The 21664-nt window shown below is 27.3% G+C and overlaps 1 protein-coding gene across 6 annotated transcripts in view; it reads right to left on the bottom strand.

Annotated features, from left to right (window-relative positions):
• The window catches only part of Piezo (piezo type mechanosensitive ion channel component), a 219012-nt gene that overhangs the window by 52894 nt on the left and 144454 nt on the right, over positions 1-21664 (bottom strand). For all 6 annotated transcript variants that reach the window (XM_075297326.1, XM_075297330.1, XM_075297327.1 and 3 more), the window contains exons 4-9: positions 18559-18879; positions 11582-11852; positions 10941-11251; positions 10695-10821; positions 5917-6036; positions 1610-1772 (exon numbers count right to left, since the gene is read on the bottom strand). In XM_075297326.1, coding sequence (XP_075153441.1) covers positions 1610-1772; positions 5917-6036; positions 10695-10821; positions 10941-11251; positions 11582-11852; positions 18559-18622 — 1056 coding nt within the window. In that variant the 5' untranslated portion in view covers positions 18623-18879. The remainder of the gene's footprint in view (positions 1-1609; positions 1773-5916; positions 6037-10694; positions 10822-10940; positions 11252-11581; positions 11853-18558; positions 18880-21664) is intronic.

A 21664-nucleotide genomic window follows, 5' to 3' on the forward strand; every position in this document is an offset into this window, starting at 1 on the left:
AGAAAATTTTGTCAACATTTTATTTCTATAGAAAATTTTGTCAAAATTTTATTTCTATAAAAAATTTTGTCAAACTGAATTATATACGTATTTAATCGGCATTTTTAGTTTAATATATACCACGTATGGACTAACTTAGGAAGTCTTTTCCATGGTGGAGGGTACATAATATTCGGCCAGGCCGAACTTACGGCTGTATATACTTCTTTTTGTTATGGTTTTTCTAAATTTCGACTACAGTGAAACCTCTCAGAAATTGACATCCACGGCTTCCTAAATTGTTTCCACATTTGGGAGGTTCCAGTTATGAGAGGTTCATTTTAATGTGTTAATACAGCAAATGTCTCAAGACAAATGTCCATATATGAGAGAGAGATCAAAGTGTTTAAGTTGAGAGATTTCGAAATTTAGATAAACTAAAAGTGAAAAAATTTAAGTTGTAAAAAATGTATTTTGTTAAAATCGAATTTTCTAAAAACGTTTTTTTACTATTTTAATAAATATAATATTACTTTGCCAAGTTTGCTAATCGGACATTGAATAAATTAAAAAAAGTTTTCATACTTATCAAAAGTCGAGTTTCGAGTTCGAGAGGTTTCGCTGAACTTAGTTTTTTTTTACGGTTCAATGCGAGACAAATGAAAACCCATAACCTTCTGGAACAGTTTTTTTATACTTAAAACAATTTACCCTTTTTATTTACAATTTAAAACTTTTCGTGGTTTATTTTCTTACTAACTAACCTATGGCTTTGCAAAACCACACTGTATAGAAAACTTCTTTTGCTGCAAATACGAAATAAAAAATACCTAGAAATATTCACAAGGATCCCACCCATAATACTTGAGGTTGAATATATTTAGAAAAAGAAAAACTTCCTCTTTAATGAAAAATATATGAATATTTATAAATTCCGAAAACGAAAACAACTTCAGTAAAAAAATCTAAGAGAAGACAAAACTCAACCAATAGGAATGGAAAAAAATATAAAGTTTTTGTTTTTGTGTTAAGAACTGAGAGAAGTCTTACATTGAGTCGTTGTGTTTTAATCCTACTACCATCTCGTTTGCTACTACGTGTCGATTGGGTTATCAGCGATATTTGACGTTGGATTTTATGGCTACTACTGTTGTCGATATCTTGGCCAAAAGCAGTGGCTTGCTTAGCAACGATCTTTGTTTTTTTTAATTATATATTTTTTTGTTTTGGATATTTTATTATTATATTATTAATTTTTTTAATTTTTAGCCACAAGTTCCAATTTTTTAGGAAAATGTTAGTTAATTTATTTTGTTTTTTTAGAAAAAAGCCAGAGAAAGCAGCATTTAGGAAAAAATGAAACATTAGAAAAAATTTGGTTATTATTTTGTTTGTGTTAGTGATCAGAAAAAATAATTAATTCACAAAAAATATTTTTTATTTACTGCCTTTATTACTATTTATCAAAAAAATTTTAAGGTTAATACTGTATCAAAAATGTATCTAATTTTTTTATAAAAACTTTTATTATATTTTGCTTATTAATGTCCCAAACAACTATGGATAGCTATATTTTTTGAAATTTTTAGAAAAAATATATGTATTTACATTTAACGTTTTTCTAACTTACCCGTATTTTAATGAGATTCTTGGTTGTTAAGGCTAAAGCATAATAGGTAAAGAATAACACAATAGGATTGAGAAATGAGTCTGCTTTAAACTCTGTATTGTAGACAATGATTCGAATATCATCTTCACATTTTGATGTTACCAATGGTTCCAAACCAATTAATCTGTATGCAAAGAATTAGAAGAAATAAAATATTTAATTAAAATTTTAAAAAGTAATTATAGTGATTATAAATTTTAATGCCTTTAAAATTTTCTTTCCTACACAGAAAAAAAAATTCATCGTTAAACTGATGTTAAAATTAATTTATTTTTCTATAACAAATATTTTTCGCAAAATTATTTAACATAGATTATCGACCATTTTCTAATTTTTAATTTTTTTGTATATATGTTTTTAAATGCGAATAAAAAAATTATTTTGATTTAGTTTATTTTTATATAATTTTTTAAGCCTAGTCCAATGAAACTTTTGAACACACATGTTCATACCAAAATAGTACCTGATTAATATGGTAGTGATTTGGCACCAATTATAATTTTTTAGTTAATTTTTTATTTTGTGAGAAGGACGAATTTCGTAAATGGTAGATACAAATCCAAAGATATTAATAAATTTTCGGTACTTTAACAAGGCATTAAAATCTCAAATATTTTCGGAATTTTAATAAGGCATTCGAATTTAAAAAACAAATATTTTAATTTAGTTTATTTTTATATATTTTTTAAGCATTTTTTCTCATCCCAATGAAATTTTCTTTATTCCAAGTATATCTCAAAACTTTTCTGACCTAAAAATTTCAATTACTGATGGTAAAATTAATTTATTTTTATAGAAAAAAATATTTTGATTTAGTTTATCGTTGTTTTAAGAAAATTTCCCCAGCCAAATGAATTTCTTTTTTATTCCAAAAATTGACTGAAATAAAAATTGCAATGCAAAGTAACGCAAAAAAACATTTCCGCACCATTCTCAAAAATAGTAAGTGGTTAATATGGTAATGATTTGGCACCAATGACTATTTTATTTTTAGTTAATTTTGTCTTATATGAGGACGAATTTCGTAAATGATAGATAAAAATAAAAAAATATCAAAAAATTTTTGGTATTTTAACAATTTCTTATATGGAACAAAATTTAGTTAAACTCTCTCACGATGAACATAGAGAAATATATTAACAATATATTGTCAATTACGATTTTAAATGAATTTCTTCTTTTTTAGGTAATTTTTGCTTTTAGGAGTAGGACGAATTTCGTAAATGATAGATAGATAAAAAAATCCAAAAATGTAAGTGAATTTTCGGTATTTTAATCCAAAAGAAGAATACAATATAGTCCAATTTGCGCATGGTATACACAGAGAAACATATTTTGTCAATTATAATTTTAATAGATTTTTTCTTTATTTTTAAGTTAATTTTTGTTTTTGACAGGGACGAATTTCGTAAATGGTTAGTTATTAATCAAAAAATGTCAGTAAACTGTCGTTATTTCCACAAGACATTAAAATCTCAAAAAAATGGAATCCAATTTGGTTTAATTTTCGCCCGATATACACAGAGAAAAATATCAACAATATATTATCAATTAAAATTTTACTTCAATTGTTTTCTATTAGCAAATTAATTGATTGTATCAAAATTTTAATTACAAAAAAAAAATATTTGAATCAATTACTTTATTAATTGGATTACTTGATTTGTTAATTGGTGTCGGTGATTGATAATATCAATTCCAATTAAAAACAAGTAAGGAAATTCTAAAGTCGGGCGGTGTGGACTATAACAGGTTGGCTGATAAGTCCCCGGTCGAACAAAGAAAAACACATTTTTTGTCAAAATTCGTTTTTATTATTCAACATAGTTCCCTTCAAAAGCAATACAACGATTATAACGACCTTCCAATTTTTGATACCATTTTGGTAGTACTCCTTCGGTTTTGCCTCAAATAGGCCTCAGTTTCGGCGATCACCTCTTCATTGCAGCCAAATTTTTTTCCCTGCGAGCATCCTTTTGAGGTCTGAGAACATGAAAAAGTCTCTGGGGGCCAGATCTGGAGAATACGATGTGTGGGGAAGCAATTCGAAGCCCAATTCATGAATTTTTGCCATCGTTCTCACGGTGCGTTGTCTTGGTGAAACAACACTTTTTTCTTCTTCATATGGGGCCGTTTTGCCGCGATTTCGACCTTCAAACGCTCCAATAACGCCATATAATAGTCACTGTTGATGGTTTTTCCCTTCTCAAGATAATCGATAAAAATTATTCCATGCGCATCCCAAAAAACAGAGGCCATTACTTTGCCAGCGGACTTTTAAGTCTTCCCACGCTTCGGAGACGGTTCACCGGTCTCTGTCCACTCAGCCGACTGTCGATTGGACTCAGGAGATGTAGTGGATCCATGTTTCATCCATTGTTACATATCGACGGAAAAACTCGGGTGTATTACGAGTTAACAGCTGCAAACACCGCTCAGAATCATCAACACGTTGTTGTTTTTGGTTAAATGTGAGCTCGCGCGGCACCCATTTTGCACAGAGCTTCCGCATATCCAAATATTACTATATAAAAATAATATGCATTTAATACTAGCGACGCCATCTATGTGTCAGACCGGGGACTTATCAGCCAACCTGTTATTATGCCCTGCACCACTTTGTAAATCCACATTTTCGATACTATATCAAATCCGTCAAATGTGTTGTCCTGGGATGGTACACTAGTTAGCAAAAATATATGGGAAACATTTTAATCTGAACCAATTTTGAGGCAACTTCGCAAAAGTGTATTTATTATTTATCGGCCCAAATCGGAAAAGCATATATATGGGAGCTATATAGAAATCTGAACCGATTTCAACCAAATTTGGCGTGCATACTTAGTATTTTAATTCTACTCCCTGTGAAAAATTTCACGTAAATCGGACTACAACTTTGAACTCTGTGGTCATATGACGGAAAATCGGGGGAAAGATATATATGAGAGCTATATCTAAATCTGAACCGATTTCAATAAAATTTAGCACACTTGACTACACTACTAATTATACTCATAGTGCAAAATTTCAACCTAGTTGGGCTAAACTCAAGCTTCTGGGTCCATATAAATCTATATCGGGGGAAAGATGTATATGAGAGTTATATCTCAATCTGAACCGATTTCAATCAAATTTGGCACACCTGACTATAGTACTTATTGTTCTCCTGGTGCAAAACTTCAAGCAAATCAGGGTAAAACTCAGGCTTCTGGGTCCATATAAGTGCATATCGGGCGAAAGATATATATGGGAGCTATATCTAAATCTGAACCGATTTCTTCCAAAATCAATAGGGTTCTATTCTGACTCATAACAGGAACTTGTGCCAAATTTGAAGGCGATTGGACTTAAACTGCGACCTAGACTTTGATCACAAAAATTTGTTCACAGACAGACGGACGGGCGGACAAACGGACAGACGGGCATTGCTAGATCGACTCAGGGACCCCATACTGAGCATTATTGCCAAAGACACCATGTGTCTATCTCGTCTCCTTCTTGGTGTGGCAAACATATGCACTACTTTTAATAACCTGTTCCACAGTGTGATAATTAATTGGATCAATTAATTATGTTCGTGATAAAAACCAAAAAATATTTTTTTCTGTGTAGTTCATTATTCCCATAAAACAGTCTACTTTTTTCTGTGTAGGCTCTGGCACAGCACCAACAGTTTTTTTCTTGATGGTTAAGCTCCGTTAGTTATTTTCACCATATGCAGATAAACCTTGTAAAACTTCTAAATAATAAATCTCAACAACTGCAGAATACATCTTCAATAGACTTAAAATGAATACTTTATCTCTCCAAAAATTCTTTATGAAAAATATTAATAAAATACATTCTTAAAACTATTTATAAAATTGTATATGTTATTGTTTTAATGGAATATAACACCTTTGTATTATAATACCTTGCCATTGTGGCGTATAAGTAACCGTATTTTATGTGCATTTATTGTGATTACTCATACGGCCTAATGGACGCATTCTGTAATCGATGCCCATTAATTAAAATTTTAAAATGATTTTCAACTTGAAATTAGAATGTACAATCAATTTAGATTTTTTTCACTCGAGAAATTCAAGTTCATGTCTTCCTTTGTGAATTTTAACCAAACATTACCATATTTAAATTAATGTTCCCATAAATTCAAATCCTGAAATGCCCACAGAAGATTTGTTCAACCACAAAACCAAACAAAAATCTTATACATTTATCAGAAATTTTAGAAAAACACCTTAGGTCATAGCATTAATAATATTTACCTGGCTGTTAAACTAGTCTTCTCTAAATGGTCTTGCATCCATGGTGTTTGATAGGCCACAATGCAAAGGGTATGGGAGACAATAACGACCATAACAAAACGTAATAGCATGGCAAATTTCCTAAAAATAAAATAATATGAAAAAGAAAAAAAAAAATAAATAAATAAATAAATATGTACAGAGACAAACATTTAGTTACAATAGAGAATAAGCTTAGATAAATAACTAAACATATAGATGTGAGATGCAAATAACCAAGTTCAATACATTTTGATGATATACGAGGAAGGTGCAATAGGGGAATATAGGGGTTATATAAAAATATGGACTGATATATGGAATTTCTTTTTGTGGGTGAAACATTTCTCGTGGTTCTAAATTTCCGAGAAAATATATAAAAGTCTAGAAGTCAAATCGGGGAATGGGTCCATATCAAGTTTAGAAAATCAATGGACCACATTTGGCATATCTTTTAATGGGTCAACAATAATTCTGCATTTGATAATTCCGGTGTCTGATGATGATGAAGAAGTCAAAATAGGAATTCGGTTTAAAAGGGGGTTATGTTATCGAACATCACATGTCTGCAAACCAAAACAAAATCTGCGCCAAGTTTCAGCACGATATCCCAATTATTGATTATTAGACTATTCAGTCCATTGTGATACCACGTTGGTGAACTTCTCTCTTATCACTGAGTGCTGCCCGATTCCATGTTAAGCTCAATGACAAGGGATCTCCTTTTTATAGCCGAGTCCGAACGGCGTTCCACATTGCAGTGAAACCACTTAGAGAAGCTTTGAAACCCTCAGAAATGTCACCAGCATAACTGAGGTGGGATAATCCACCGCTGAAAAACTTTTTGGTGTTCGGTGGAAGCAGGAATCGAACCCACGACCTTGTGTATGCAAGGCGGGCATGCTAACCATTGCACCACGGTGGCTTATTGAAGGTAATTAAAACAGAATTCTCAGTCCCCGTCAAAAATGTAAGTACCCCCTTACAGGTTGATACCTTCGTTATTGAACTCTTAGAGTAGCTTTGAAAGTATACATGAAAAATTAGGGCAAAGGACCGGTTTCATGTCGCGCGTTCATCATTCAATAAAAACATGAAAAACTCGAGAAATTCTCTCAAAACTCGGCTGCCACTATTGGTAGAATTCTACCAAAAATGGTAGCTTGTTTACTGTTTTGGTAGATTGGTGGAATTCTTGATGTCCAGGTAGACTTTGCAAAATATTCCTCTTCAATTAAGAAGTACTTCACACATTTTCTATAGAAACAAAATTTTGAAACAAATTTCTATAGAAATAAAATTTTCACAAAATTTTCTATAAAAATAAAATGTTGTCAACAGCTTCTACAGAAATAAAATTTTGACAAAATTTTCTATAGAAAATAAAAGTTTGAAAGAATTTTCTATAGAAAAAAAATTTTGACAAAATTTTCACATAGAAATAAAGTTTCGACAAAAATTTCCGTAGAAATTAAATTTTTACATAATTTTCTATAGAAACCAAATTTTGATAACATTTTCTATAGAAATAAAGTTTTGACAAAAATTTCGGTAGAAATAAAATTTTTACATAACTTTCTATAGAAATAAAATTTTGACAAAATTTTCTATAGGAATAAAATTTTGACCAAATTTTTTACAAAATTTAATTTTATTTATTATACAAAAATTAAATTTTAACAAAATTTCCTATAAAAATAAAATTTTGACAAATTTTTCTATAGAAATAAAATTTTGAAAAAATTTTCTATAGAAATACAATTTTGACAAAATTTTTTATAGAAATAACATTTTGACAAACTTTTTTATAGAAACACAATTTTGACAAAAATTTCTATAGAAATGAAATTTTAAAAAAATTTTCTATAGAAACAAAATTTTGACAAAATTTTCTATAGAAATAAAATTTTTGACAAAATTTTCTATAGAATAAAAATTTTGACAAAATTTTTTATAGAAATAACATTTTGACAAAATTTTCTATAGGAAATAAAAGCTTGAAAGAATTTTCTACAGAAACAAATTTTTACATAATTTTCTATAGCAAAAAAATTTTGACAAAATTTTTCTATAGAAATAAAATTTTGAATAAATTTTCTATAGAAAGAATTTTCTATAGAAAAAAAATTTTGACAAAATTTTCACATAGAAATAAAATTTTGACAAAAATTTCCGTAGAAATTAAATTTTTACATAATTTTCTATAAAAACCAAATTTTGATAACATTTTCTATAGAAATAAAGTTTTGACAAAAATTTCGGTAGAAATAAAATTTTGACAAAATTTTCTATAGGAATAAAATTTTGACCAAATTTTTTACAAAATTTAATTTTATACAAAAATTAAATTTTAACAAAATTTCCTATAAAAATAAAATTTTGACAAATTTTTCTATAGAAATAAAATTTTGAAAAAATTTTCTATAGAAATACAATTTTGACAAAATTTTTTATAGAAATAACATTTTGACAAACTTTTTTATAGAAACACAATTTTGACAAAAATTTCTATAGAAATGAAATTTTAAAAAAATTTTCTATAGAAACAAAATTTTGACAAAATTTTCTATAGAAATAAAATTTTTGACAAAATTTTCTATAGAATAAAAATTTTGACAAAATTTTTTATAGAAATAACATTTTGACAAAATTTTCTATAGGAAATAAAAGCTTGCAAGAATTTTCTACAGAAACAAATTTTTACATAATTTTCTATAGAAAAAAAATTTTGACAAAATTTTTCTATAGAAATAAAATTTTGAATAAATTTTCTATAGAAAGAATTTTCTATAGAAAAAAAAATTTGACAAAATTTTCACATAGAAATAAAATTTTGACAAAAATTTCCGTAGAAATTAAATTTTTACATAATTTTCTATAAAAACCAAATTTTGATAACATTTTCTATAGAAATAAAGTTTTGACAAAAATTTCGGTAGAAATAAAATTTTGACAAAATTTTCTATAGGAATAAAATTTTGACCAAATTTTTTACAAAATTTAATTTTATACAAAAATTAAATTTTAACAAAATTTCCTATAAAAATAAAATTTTGACAAATTTTTCTATAGAAATAAAATTTTGAAAAAATTTTCTATAGAAATACAATTTTGACAAAATTTTTTATAGAAATAACATTTTGTCAAACTTTTTTATAGAAACACAATTTTGACAAAAATTTCTATAGAAATGAAATTTTAAAAAAATTTTCTATAGAAACAAAATTTTGACAAAATTTTCTATAGAAATAAAATTTTTGACAAAATTTTCTATAGAATAAAAATTTTGACAAAATTTTTTATAGAAATAACATTTTGACAAAATTTTCTATAGGAAATAAAAGCTTGAAAGAATTTTCTACAGAAAAAAAATTTTACATAATTTTCTATAGAAAAAAAATTTTGACAAATTTTTCTATAGAAATAAAATTTTGAATAAATTTTCTATAGAAATACAATTTTGACAAAATTTTCTATAGAATAAAAATTTTGACCAAATTTTTTATAGAACTAACATTTTGACCAAATTTTTCATAGTAACACAAATTCGACAAAATTTTATACAAAAATTAAATTTTAACAAAATTTCCTATAGAAATAAAATTTTGAATAAATTTTCTTTAGAAATACAATTTTGACAAAATTTTCTATAGAATAAAAATTTTGTCAAAATTTTTTATAGGAAATAAAAGATTGAAAGAATTTTCTACAGAAAAAAATTTACATAATTTTCTATAGAAATAAATTTTTGACAAATTTTTCTATAGAAATAAAATTTTGAATATATACAATTTTGACAAAATTTTCTATAGAAACACAAATTTGACTAAATGTTATACAAAAAATAAATTTTAACAAAATTTCCTATAGAAATAAAATTTTGACAAATTTTACTATAGAAATAAAATTTTGACAAAATTTTCTATAGAATAAAAATTTTGACAAAATTTTTTATAGAAATAACATTTTGACAAAAAATTTTATGGAAACACGATTTTGACAAAAATTTCTATAGAAACGAAATGTTAAGAAAATTTTGACAAAATTTTCTATAGCAATAAATTTTTTTAAAAAAATTCTATAAAAATATATATTTTTTTAATTTTCTATAGAAATAAAATTTTGACAAAATTTTCTATTGAAATAAAATTTTGACAAACTTTTTTTATAGAAATAAAATTTGACAACATTTTCTATAGATATAAATTTTTGCCAACATTTTCTATAGAAATGAAATTTTAACAAAATCTTCTATAGAAACAAAATTTTGACGAATTTTTCTATAGAAATAAAATTTTTAAAACATTTTCTATAGAAATTAATTTTTGACAAAATTTCTTATAGAAATAAAACATAAAATTAATTTTTGACCAGTGTCCCTTACTCTCAAATTTTAAAACATACGATGAAATTTTAAAAAAGTCGGGAAATGTAGTATATATTGAAAAATGAGGTTCCCAATTGTCATTCACTTTCCCAGAAATTGCCAAGAAAACTTCTCAGCACCATCATCGTATAATTCCCAAAACATTTCCAATTTTTGTTACTAAGACCAAATAAAACCCTAAAGTTTATTTGCACCAACTACTGATGCTGTCGCATTGTTTTTCCTGTTAGTTATTGTAACAAACATAAATTGATTTTGTTGATGTTGTTTTAATGTATCCGTTTCTGGTATTTCTGCTGGTGCTACTACTACTACTACTACTGAGTTAGTAAAATATTTTAAAAATAGTATAGGAAGTACATTTTGTTCTTACCTTTGCAATGTTTGGAACGTTGCCCAATATGAACCTGATAGTAGGAATATTAAAAAATAGAAACCACCTGGTACACTTGGCCTTAGGACAGCCGAAAAGAAAAGTGTCGCCAAACAAAATAGTGGAGCTGTAATTTATCATGAAATAAATAAATTAGAAAAAAAGAGCAACATTTTTATTTGTTTTTTAATTGCTTCACACATGGAGGTCATTAATGGGAGGATACTCGTATGTATGGAAACTTACATATTTTTATCAGTCCATCGAAATTTGGCTTATTGTTATCATCGGTGGCAGTCACAGTGGCTGCCGTCGTTGACGATGACACCACCACATGTTTTTGCCTTTGTGCATCCTCGACAATGGCGTTAACAATTTCCTCGTTAAGGTTTTCGCCAACACCGCCACTGCCGCCATTCTCCCTTATCGCCTCGGCCTCACCATTTTCCAATTGAGGCTCTACGGTTTGTGTTATTTTCTTAGAGATTATGTACACCACCAGTGATGTGATAAAAACTACCACCTCTGGCGCCAGCCATTCGACAATGGCAAAGGCTCTGCAAATGAAAAAATAAAGATAAAAGTGGAATTTATTTTTGTTTTTAGAAAATTTATAAAAAAATAACTTAATGGAATTTTTAATATTTTTTGTGTATAAAAAGGTAGTTAACAAATTAAAATATTGACCATAGAGTTTAGTAAAAAATTTCAATAAGTTACCGAATTTTGGCAAATTTCCAATTAAAGAGTTTTTGAGAAAATATTATATTTCCTTTTAATGTAATATACATTGAAAAAATTATTAAACTAATATGAAAGATGATTTAATCTAAATTAAAAATTAAATTAAACTTACTTACAAAAATCGTATAGCTCCAAATACTTACTTCAAATTTTGAAAGCCAATAAATCCAATGTGCCTTAACAGTCGTTCGGTCACTGAACATGTACCGAACATGTCACCGATATGTAAGGCAAATATCGAGACTTGCAGTCCAATGTGACATAATAGTAGTATGGTACTTAATGCTAATAAAATTATAAAATATGCTGTTACAGAACCCTTGAAATTCTGTTTGGTTGCCACCGGTATAAACGGTGAAACGAAAAACATCAACAGGTATACAAAGGATATACCAACAGGACGATAGAGTGCAGCTGAAATAGAATGAGAGAAAAAAACACACACAAAGATATATGTAATTAGAAAATAGTCAATAAATTATATCGATATATCAAAAACCACAATCGAAGAAGAAAATTATTTTTAAAAATGCAAAGTGACCTAACTGGGAAATTTTAAATACATACCTTTTTATTGTAAATATTGAAAATTTATTTTTGGAAAAAATATTTTGTTTTTCCGACAATATATACATTGAAAAAAAAATCTAAAAATGTTGCCTAACGGTTGCCACAGTTGGTAGAATTCTACCAAAAATAGTAGATTTTTTGACTGTTAGGTAGATTGGTAGAATTCTTGACGTTTTGGTAGATTTTGTAAAATATTCCTCTTCAACTAAGAGTTATTTCCATTTAATATAAAAATATATTTTGACAAAATTTTCGATAGAAATAAAACTACACTGAAAAAAAACATGCCCGTTTCCAAAGTTTTTGTCTTTAAAAATTTTGGTATTGATTCCGAGCCAAATAAGCGGAGAATACAACTAAGGATACTTTTACGACACATTTCTCTTTTAAATTTGGGTTTTGTGTACTTGCTCCTAGGAAGCAAATTTTAATTTTTCGCTTTTTCAGTTTTTTTTCTTCATATGCTATCAAAGTCCTTTAAAAACAAATTAACGACAACTTTATTTTCCAAATTAAGACTCGAATTACAGTAGAAACTATGTTATGTTTCAAGTAAAAAACTTCTTTAAAATAAAGTGTTGAAAAACATGTCCTATATTTTAAAGATTTTTTGCTTTGTAGTCAAGATGCAAAAAGACAAAAATTTAAACACAATTTCATTAAATTTAAAGAATTTTTCTGAATTATTAAAGTCAAGTTGCCCTTAGCCCAAACATTTTTTTCTTTCATGTTATGATACCCATTTTTAAGTGAAATCACTTAATTATAAGGACACTGCGACTTCATTGAAACGTTTATCGACTTTTGTACAAGGAAAAAACTTTATATTAGAGAAATGCGTCTTACTCGTATATGCTAAGCAAAATTTGCATTCGTACTTTAAAGACATGCAATTTTTGACCTCACGACTATATATTTTTTTTTCAGAGTAGGAAAATAAAATTTTGAGAAAATTTTCTATAGAAATAAAATTTTGAGAAATTTTTGTATCGAAATAAAATTTTGAGAAAAATTTCTATAGAAATAAAATTTTGACAAAATTTTCTATAGAAATAAAATTTTGAGAAATTTTTGTATCAAAAAAAATTTTTCAGAAAATTTTCAATAGAAATAAAGTTTTGAGAAAATTTTCAATAGAAATAAAATTTTGAGAAAATTTTCAATAGAAATAAAATTTTGAGAAAATTTTCAATAGAAATAAAATTTTGACAAAATTTTCAATAGAAATAAAATTTCTATAATTTTTTATAGAAATAAAATTTTTACAAATTTTTTTATGGAAATAAAATTTTGACAAAATTTTCTATAGAAATAAAATTTTGACTCAATTTTCTATAGAAATAAAATGTTGACAAAATTTTCTATAGAAATAAATTTTTAACAAATTTTTCAATAGAAATAAAATGCTGACAACATTTTCTATAGAAATAAAATGTTGACAAAATTTTCTATAGAACTAAATTTTTGACAAAAATTTCAACAGAAATAACATTTTGACCAAATTTTCTTTAGAAATAAAATTTTGACAAACTTTTCTATAGAAATAAAATTTTCGATAGAAATAAAGTTTTGACAAAATTTTCTATAGAAATAAAATTTTGACAAAATTTTCTATGGAAATAAAATTTTGACAAATTTATCTATAAAAATAAAATTTTGATCATTTTTTCTATAGAAATAAAATTTTGAGAAAAATTTCTATAGAAATCACACTTTTTTCTATAGAATAAAACTTTGGACTTAGGTTTTATATAAATAAAATTTTGCAAACATTTGCCATAGAAATAAAATTTTGTCAAAATTTTAAATGGAAATAAAAACATTTTATTCCTAAAATTTCTTTAGGAATAAAATTTTGAGAACATTTTCTTTAGGAATACAAATTTGAGAAAATTTTTACAGTAATAAAACTTTAAGAAATGTTTCTATAGAAATAAAATGTTGACAAAATTTTCTATACAAATAAAATTTTGACAAAATTTTCTATAGAAATAAAATTTTGACAAAATTTTCTATAGAAATAAAATTTTGACAAAATTTTCTATAGAAATAAAATTTTGACAAAATTTTCTGTAGAAATAAAATTTTGACAAAATTTTCTGTAGAAATAAAATTTTGACAAAATTTTCAATAGAAATAAAATTTTGACAAAATTTTCTATGGGAATAAAATTTAACCAAATTTTTCTATGGAAATAAAATTTTGACAAAATTTTCTATAGAAATAAATTTTTGACAAAATTTTCAATAGAAATAAAATTTTGACAAAATTTTCTTTATAAATAAAATTTTGACAAAATTTTCTATAGATATAAAATTTTGCAAAATTTTCTATAGAAATAAATTTTTAACAAAATTTTCAATAGAAAAAAAAATTTGGCCAAATTTTATTTAAAAATAAAATTTTGACAAAATTTTCTATAGAAATAAAATTTTGACAAAATTTTCTATAGAAATAAAATTTTGACAAAATTTTCTATAGAAATAAAATTTTGACAAAATTTTCTGTAGAAATAATATTATGACAAAATTTTCTATAGAAATAATATTTTTACAAAATTTTCTATAGAAATAAAATTTTGACAAAATTTTCTATAGAAATAAATTTTTAACAAAATTTTCAATAGAAAAAAAATTTACCAAATTTTCTTTAAAAATAAAATTTTGACAAAATTTTCTATAGAAAAAAATTTTGACACAATTTTCTATAGAAATAAAATTTTGACAACATTTTCTATAGAAATAAAATTTTGACAAAATTTTCTATAGAAATAACATTTTGACAAAATTTTTTATAGAAATAATATTTTGACAAAATTTTCTATAGAAATAATATTTTGACAAAATTTTCTATAGAAATAAAATTTTGACAAAATTTTCTATAGAAATAAAATTTGACAAAATTTTCTATAGAAATAAAATGTTGGCAAAATTTTCTATAGAAATAAAATTTTGACAAACTTTTCTATAGAAATAAAATTTTGACAAAATTTTCTGTAGGAATAAAATTTTGAGAAAATGTTCTTTAGGAATATAAATTTGAGAAAATTTTTACAGTAATAAAACTTTAAGAAAAGTTTCTATAGAAATAAAATGTTGACATTTTCTATAAATTCTTTAAAATATTCAATTTTCTTGTTAGGTCATACTATCAAAGTCTATTGTGAGGCCGTTTTGACTTTCCTTTGTTAGTGCAAGCTAAAATGGCTAAAACGTTTAAAATTCGACAAACTAGCAATTCAGGATATATTTATATAAAGGAGAAATTTTTGATCAAAAACTTCAAATAAGATTTGGTAGATTTTTGGTGCATTTTTCTTCAAATTTTCCAGTGACAATCGTGTATTGATTCTGAGCCAAAGAAGCGGAGAATTGAAGTCCACTCAAAAAAAAAAAAAAAATGAACCCTTTATTTCACTAAAGCCAATTTAACATTATTTTCATTCATGGAATTATTATGTTTGGAGAAATTTTCCTTTACTCTAATAGTTTTATGCGTACGTTAGTTAAATGAACTAAAAAAACGAGGGAAAATTTTTCGCAAATGAAGCATAAAGATTTAGTAAATTTCAAAAAAAAAACATTATTTCTTTAAATTTGTACATTTTACTATAAAAGCGCCCATCCTGAACTTCGTATGACACTAAAGATATTTTTGCAATTTTGAACTCCAATTTTTTCTAGCAAACTAAAAAATTTTCTTTAACAAGAGAAAAAAATGAACTATGTCTAATATATATTTTTTTTAATTTGCCGAGAAACATTTACTTATTTTTGTGATATCGGCGTGATGTCAGCGTTTGTAAAATTGTTAAAATTTTCTAAACAATTTTAAATTTTCTTAAACTAACCAAACTTTTTCTTTCTGATGGCCTCACAGTTTTTGCAGTGTAAGGATACTAAGACACAATTCTCTTTCAAATTTTAAATTTGACTTTAGGAGACAAATTTTAATTCATTCGGGTTTTTTCAGCTTTTTTCTTCAATGTCCTTTAATTTTTTTGCAATTTTGAACTCCAATTTTTTCTAGCAAACTACAAATTTTTTTTAACAGGTGAAAAAATGAATTAAAGGGTGATACGGTCAAAATGTGGTCAAGGGAAAACGCGTGTAAATCGGTGAAATCGTTTATTTAAAAAATCAAATTAAATTTCTTTTTCAAGTTCAATTAGTATAAAATTCAGGAAAAATATTCAGTTAGGCTTTCGCTTTTCCAAATCCGAATTGCCGGGCCTCACGCTTGACATCTGCCATCATATTTTGTACAGCCACCTTGTCCACCTTCTTCGCCGCAGAAAGCCAGTTTGCCTTGAACTGCTGCTCGTCCTTAGCAGTTTTTTTGGTCTTCTTTAGGTTCCGCTTAACAATAGCCCAGTATTTCTCAATTGGGCGGAGCTCTGGCGTGTTGGGAGCGTTCTTGTCCTTGGGAACCACCTGCACGTTGTTGGCGGCGTACCACTCCATGGCCTTTTTACCGTAATGGCAAGATGCCAAATCCGGCCAAAACAGTACGGAACAACCGTGCTTCTTCAGGAAAGGCAGCAGACTTTTATTCAAACACTCTTTCACGTAAATTTCTTGGTTGACAGTCCCGGAAGCTATGAAAATGCTGCTTTTCAAGCCACAGGTACAGATGGCTTTGCGAACTTTGACACTTTTACGTGCTTGAAAATATCTGCTACCTTTCCCCTTCCTTTTGCCGTATAAAACTCGTGTCCCGGAAGCTGCTTGTAGTCGGCTTTGACGTAGGTTTCGTCGTCCATTACCACGCAGTCAAACGTCGTCAGCATCGTCGTGTACAGACTCCGGGATCGCGCTTTGGCCGTCGTATTTTGTTTATCATCGCGATTTGGAGTCACTACCTTCTTGTAAGTCGATAGTCCGGCTCGTTTTTTGGCTCGATGCACGGTTGTAGACGATACACCCAGCTTATTTGCGGCATCTCGGAGAGAGAGGTTAGGGTTTCGCATGAAACTACCGGCAACTCTCTTTGTCGTCTCAGCGGCTTCCGGTTTTCGATTTCCCCCCGATCCAGACTTCCTGGCTGTCGACAAACGTTCCCCAAACACTTTAATTACATTTGTAACGGTTGATTTGACAACTTTTAGCGATTTTGCCAGCTTTGCGTGCGAGTAGCTCGTATTTTCGCGATGCGCGAGCAAAATTTTGATACGCTGCTCTTCTTGCTTGGATGGCATTTTCAAAATGAGGGGTGTTCAGGTTTTTTAAATGCTAAATTGAAAGAAATACGTCAAGTTTATATTGACCAAATTTTGACCGTATCACCCTTTATGTCTAATATATATACATATATTTTTTTTAATTTGCCGAAAATCATTTACTTATTTCTGTGATATCGACGTAATGTCAGCGTTTGTAATATTGTTTAGTTAAAATTTTCTAAAAAATTTTAAATTTTCTTAAACTAACCAAAATTTTTCTTTCTAATAGCCTCACTGTTGTTGCAGTGTAAGGATGATATTAAGACACAATTCTCTTTTAAATTTGACTCTAGGAAACAAATTTTAATTCATTCGTTTTTTTTTGGCTTTTTTCTTGCAATGCCCTTTAAAACTGCGTTATCGACAATTTAAATTCCTCAATTCAGATTCGACGTAGAAAGTGTGCTATGTTTCAAGTAAAAAACGTTTTTGAAATAAAGAATTGAATGACATGTCCTATTTTTGAAAGCTTTGTAGTGAAGATATTAAAAGTCAAAAAATTTGAAGACGATTTCATTAATTTTAAATAATTTTTCAGAATTATTATAGACAAGTTACCTTAGTCAAACAAAAATTTCTTTCATGTAAAGATACCCAGTTTTAAGTCGAATCAATTAACTATAAGGACAAAACAATATCATTGAAAAGTTTTTTCAACGACTTTTTTAGACAAGGAAAAAACTTTATATCAGAGAAATGTGTCTGATATGTATTTTAAGGACATGCAATGTTTGGCCTAACAACAATAGTTTTTTCATTGTATGTTATAATGTTATATTTAAAATGTCACCTTAGGCTATTTTGCATTTCATACAAAGGCCTTTGTATATAAATTATAATTGTGAACTAGGCAAATGACCACAAGCCATATGAGCAATGACTTTCTAGCATGCAAGGGTAATGTCGGTTTAATGCTCACCTTTTTCTCATTTTCTAAAGTAATAAGTAAGGTGGGTTAGAAAACTAAAATTCTTAATAGCTTTTCAACAATAAACGTTCAAATATTTTATTATTAGTATTTATTTATTTATTTATTTTTTTTTTTTTTTGACAAACAATCAATAATTATTTGTGCTGAAAAATGTTAACGTTACTTTCTAATTTTCAATTCAATTTCCATTTATTTCATAATACAAAGCCAATGATATTTTTTTTAGATAATTTTATTTATTCTTTTGGACTTATTTTATTTCATTCACTTTTAATTTAATTATATTCCCTTAAAAATACAATTCAATATTTATATACAAGTTTATACATCGACTAGGCCCTCGATAACATTACAACCAAAATTTCCAAATAAAATAACTCTATTTTTAGTAAACTTACCTAATACCAAAACAATTGGTAGGACCACACGTTGTAGTGTAAGGCAGGCGTAACTGAATGCCATTTTAACGTTGATTTATTTATTTTGTGTGTTCTAGTATTTCCTCCCTTTGGCCGGGAGGTACACAGGGTGGTGGAGTAGGTGTTGCAGGGTAAATGGAAGAGATTACTCGTTGTAATTAGTTTATAGTTGTTGACGAGGTGACCTCGTCAAATGTATTTACAAAACACGCTGTTGCTGCAGTTGCTCCTTGACTGAATAAAGGTCATGGCAACGGCATAATTATAGCCAAAAGTCCACCATTTTATTTTACAAAGATTCTGAAATGAAAATGTTGAAAGAAAAGCATTTAATTACAGTATTCAATGACAAAAAAAAAAAACGAAAATAAGAAGTCATAACATCAAAATGAGCTTTTATGAAGTGGGGTTTTTGTGGTCCTGTTTTCAAGTAAGCAACAAAAAGTTAATCCTTTGAATTATGTCTTTCCTCAGTAGCTTTTCATAAGAAATTTTCTTTTGTTTTCAAATTAACAATATTTTAAACATTTTGTTGTCAATACAATAAAAAAAAAACATTCATTTGGATCCCAAAAATGTTACATTGATTTTAGGATTTTGGACAAGCATTTTTAGTTATTTAAAAACCTCTTTCAAATTGAGATTACAAACGCTCATTATATAGATTATAAGTCTACTTTGGTCGATGTAGAAGAATCACACCTACAAAATTTACGAGTAATTTTATTTTGACAGAAAATTTTTGCAAAATTTTATTTCTATAAAAAATTTCTTCAAAATTTTATTTCTATAGAAAATTTGTACAAAATTTTATTTCTATAGAAAATTTGTACAAAATTTTATTTCAATAGAAAATTTCTTTAAAATTTTATTTCTGCATAAAATTTCTTCAAATTTTTTTTCTGTTTAAAATTTTTGCAAAATTTTATTTCTATAGAAAATTTTTGATAAATTGTATTACTATAGAAATTTGAAGTATCTCTTAGAATTCTATCAACTGTGCCAACCGTGGTTCGGAATCATACTCTTTAGGTCCAAATAAATGTCTTTTTGAGTGTAACCTTATGCAACCTAAATTTTTGGACACAAAATTTACACACAGTGAACAAATTATTGGTCTATCAGAGATTCGTCAGAGGACACACGATTCACATAATATTGAGGAAAAATTTATTTAAAATAAAGAATTTTTAATCGAAAGAAGAAAAACTTCGTAATCCTTTAAATAAGACTTTCAAAAAAGTTTTCTTAACATAATATTGAGGAGAAATTTATATAAAATAAAGAATTTTTAATTGATAGAATAATCATAATCCTTTAAATAAAAACTTAAAAAAAAAAAGTTTTCTTTAAAGTTATGATCCGAAACTTTAGAAATTTCTTCTCTGCCTTAAAGTCGTATGGCTTCTAAGTAAGACAAAGACATTTTTGATTTAAAGAAAAAATTTTCAAATTAACTGAGATATTGAATCTCAGGATTAAAGATAAAAAAGCTTCGAATATAGGCTAATATTTATTTAAAGATTTTATATTTTTTAGTTAAAATTTTTGAAATTAAAAAAAACACATTTTTCACTTTGAAATATGTGTTACAATTTTGATTTTTAAATTGACATTATTTGTACGAGAATAGCTTTCGACAAACATCGCTAAACGACAAACAAATCAATAAATGGGATATGTATCCTAATTTTAATTTTATAAAGCCTAGATTCTATTTGTCTAAAATTAAAAATCTAGAGGTATTTTAGGACCACAAATAGGTTTGTCGAAAATTGTGTGTATCGGTCCATGTTTTGGTATAGCTCCCATATAGCCCGATCTCCTGATTTGACTTCTTGGGCTTCTAAACACCGGAATTTTTATCCGATTTACCTGCTCGTGGGCGCCGCAAGCTTATATGGATAATTAGCTATTGATGACAATAACAGCTACGTAGCTCAGTGGATAGTGTGCTGGCTTACAAATTGCATGGTCCGCGGTTTGATTCTCCGTCCAGGCGAAAGGTAAAATTTTAAAAATTTATAAAATCGTATAATTTCTACTACACTGTTTGTATTACAGAAAAAGGTGCTAACAACTAAAAAACCTCGTGGAAGTGAGATGGATGTGAGGGAAAATGCAATTAGCCGGAAAAGATTGTTTTTTGAGTTAGTCTTTATGAAATTGTTTTTACATCCTGGAAAAGAATAAACGTTTATCACAAACAGTATATACTTTTCTTCCAAATAAACTTCCTTACAGCGAAAAGCAAATTAGAAACGAACTTTGTTTGTCTAAAATTTCGTTTGGGAGGAAAGAATTGTTTTTTTTTTCGTGTAGGTTAAAGTGGCAACCCGATTAAGTTTCAGGCTCACTTAGATTATTCAGTTCATTGTGATATTTCTCCCCAAGCTCTCCCCTTATACTTTTATCTACAAACTTTTTCCTCAAATTAATTAATTAAATATTAAATTCTTGTAATACGCTTTGCTTTCATTAATCCATCGTAATGACCTTTAATTATATTAGCTAAGATTTCCTAAGAGATCATGAAACTCGATTAGCATCCTTTTGCATTGCATTTAATTGTTACTCGACAAAGACCATGCTATGAAGACCTCTAATACATTTATACTAAATAAAAACTATTCTCTTCATACATTTCCAAATGAGTGGCTGTGAGTGAGCCTTTTATTTTATATTATAATTGCTCTGTTGCTTTTGTTGTCCTGTGCTTTATTCCAATCTAAATAGTTTGCAACAAATTTAAATTGTCAACATTTCCATTTAGCGCTTTAACCTTTATGGCAGCTTTTTCCCCCACCACACTGTATAAATTCAAAAGAAAGGTTATCGTTGTCACCACAAAGTGGTAGAGGAGCGCGTTAGAGGGCCATAGGTGCTGGTTTTCCATTCCGAGCCCATAAAATGAGCAACAAATTAAAATGTTGTGCAAATTATAAATATAATAGTTACGGTGTTGATGGTGTATAATAGCCTCCATGCACTTACCATAAATGGAAAATAAAATAAAGACTAAATGATGATGAGAAAGATTATGAATAGGGATTTTCTTCGCGGACTTTTTCCATTTGCGGGAATG

This window comes from Haematobia irritans, chromosome 2 (assembly GCF_050003625.1).
Source record: "Haematobia irritans isolate KBUSLIRL chromosome 2, ASM5000362v1, whole genome shotgun sequence".
NCBI lineage: Eukaryota > Metazoa > Arthropoda > Insecta > Diptera > Muscidae > Haematobia > Haematobia irritans.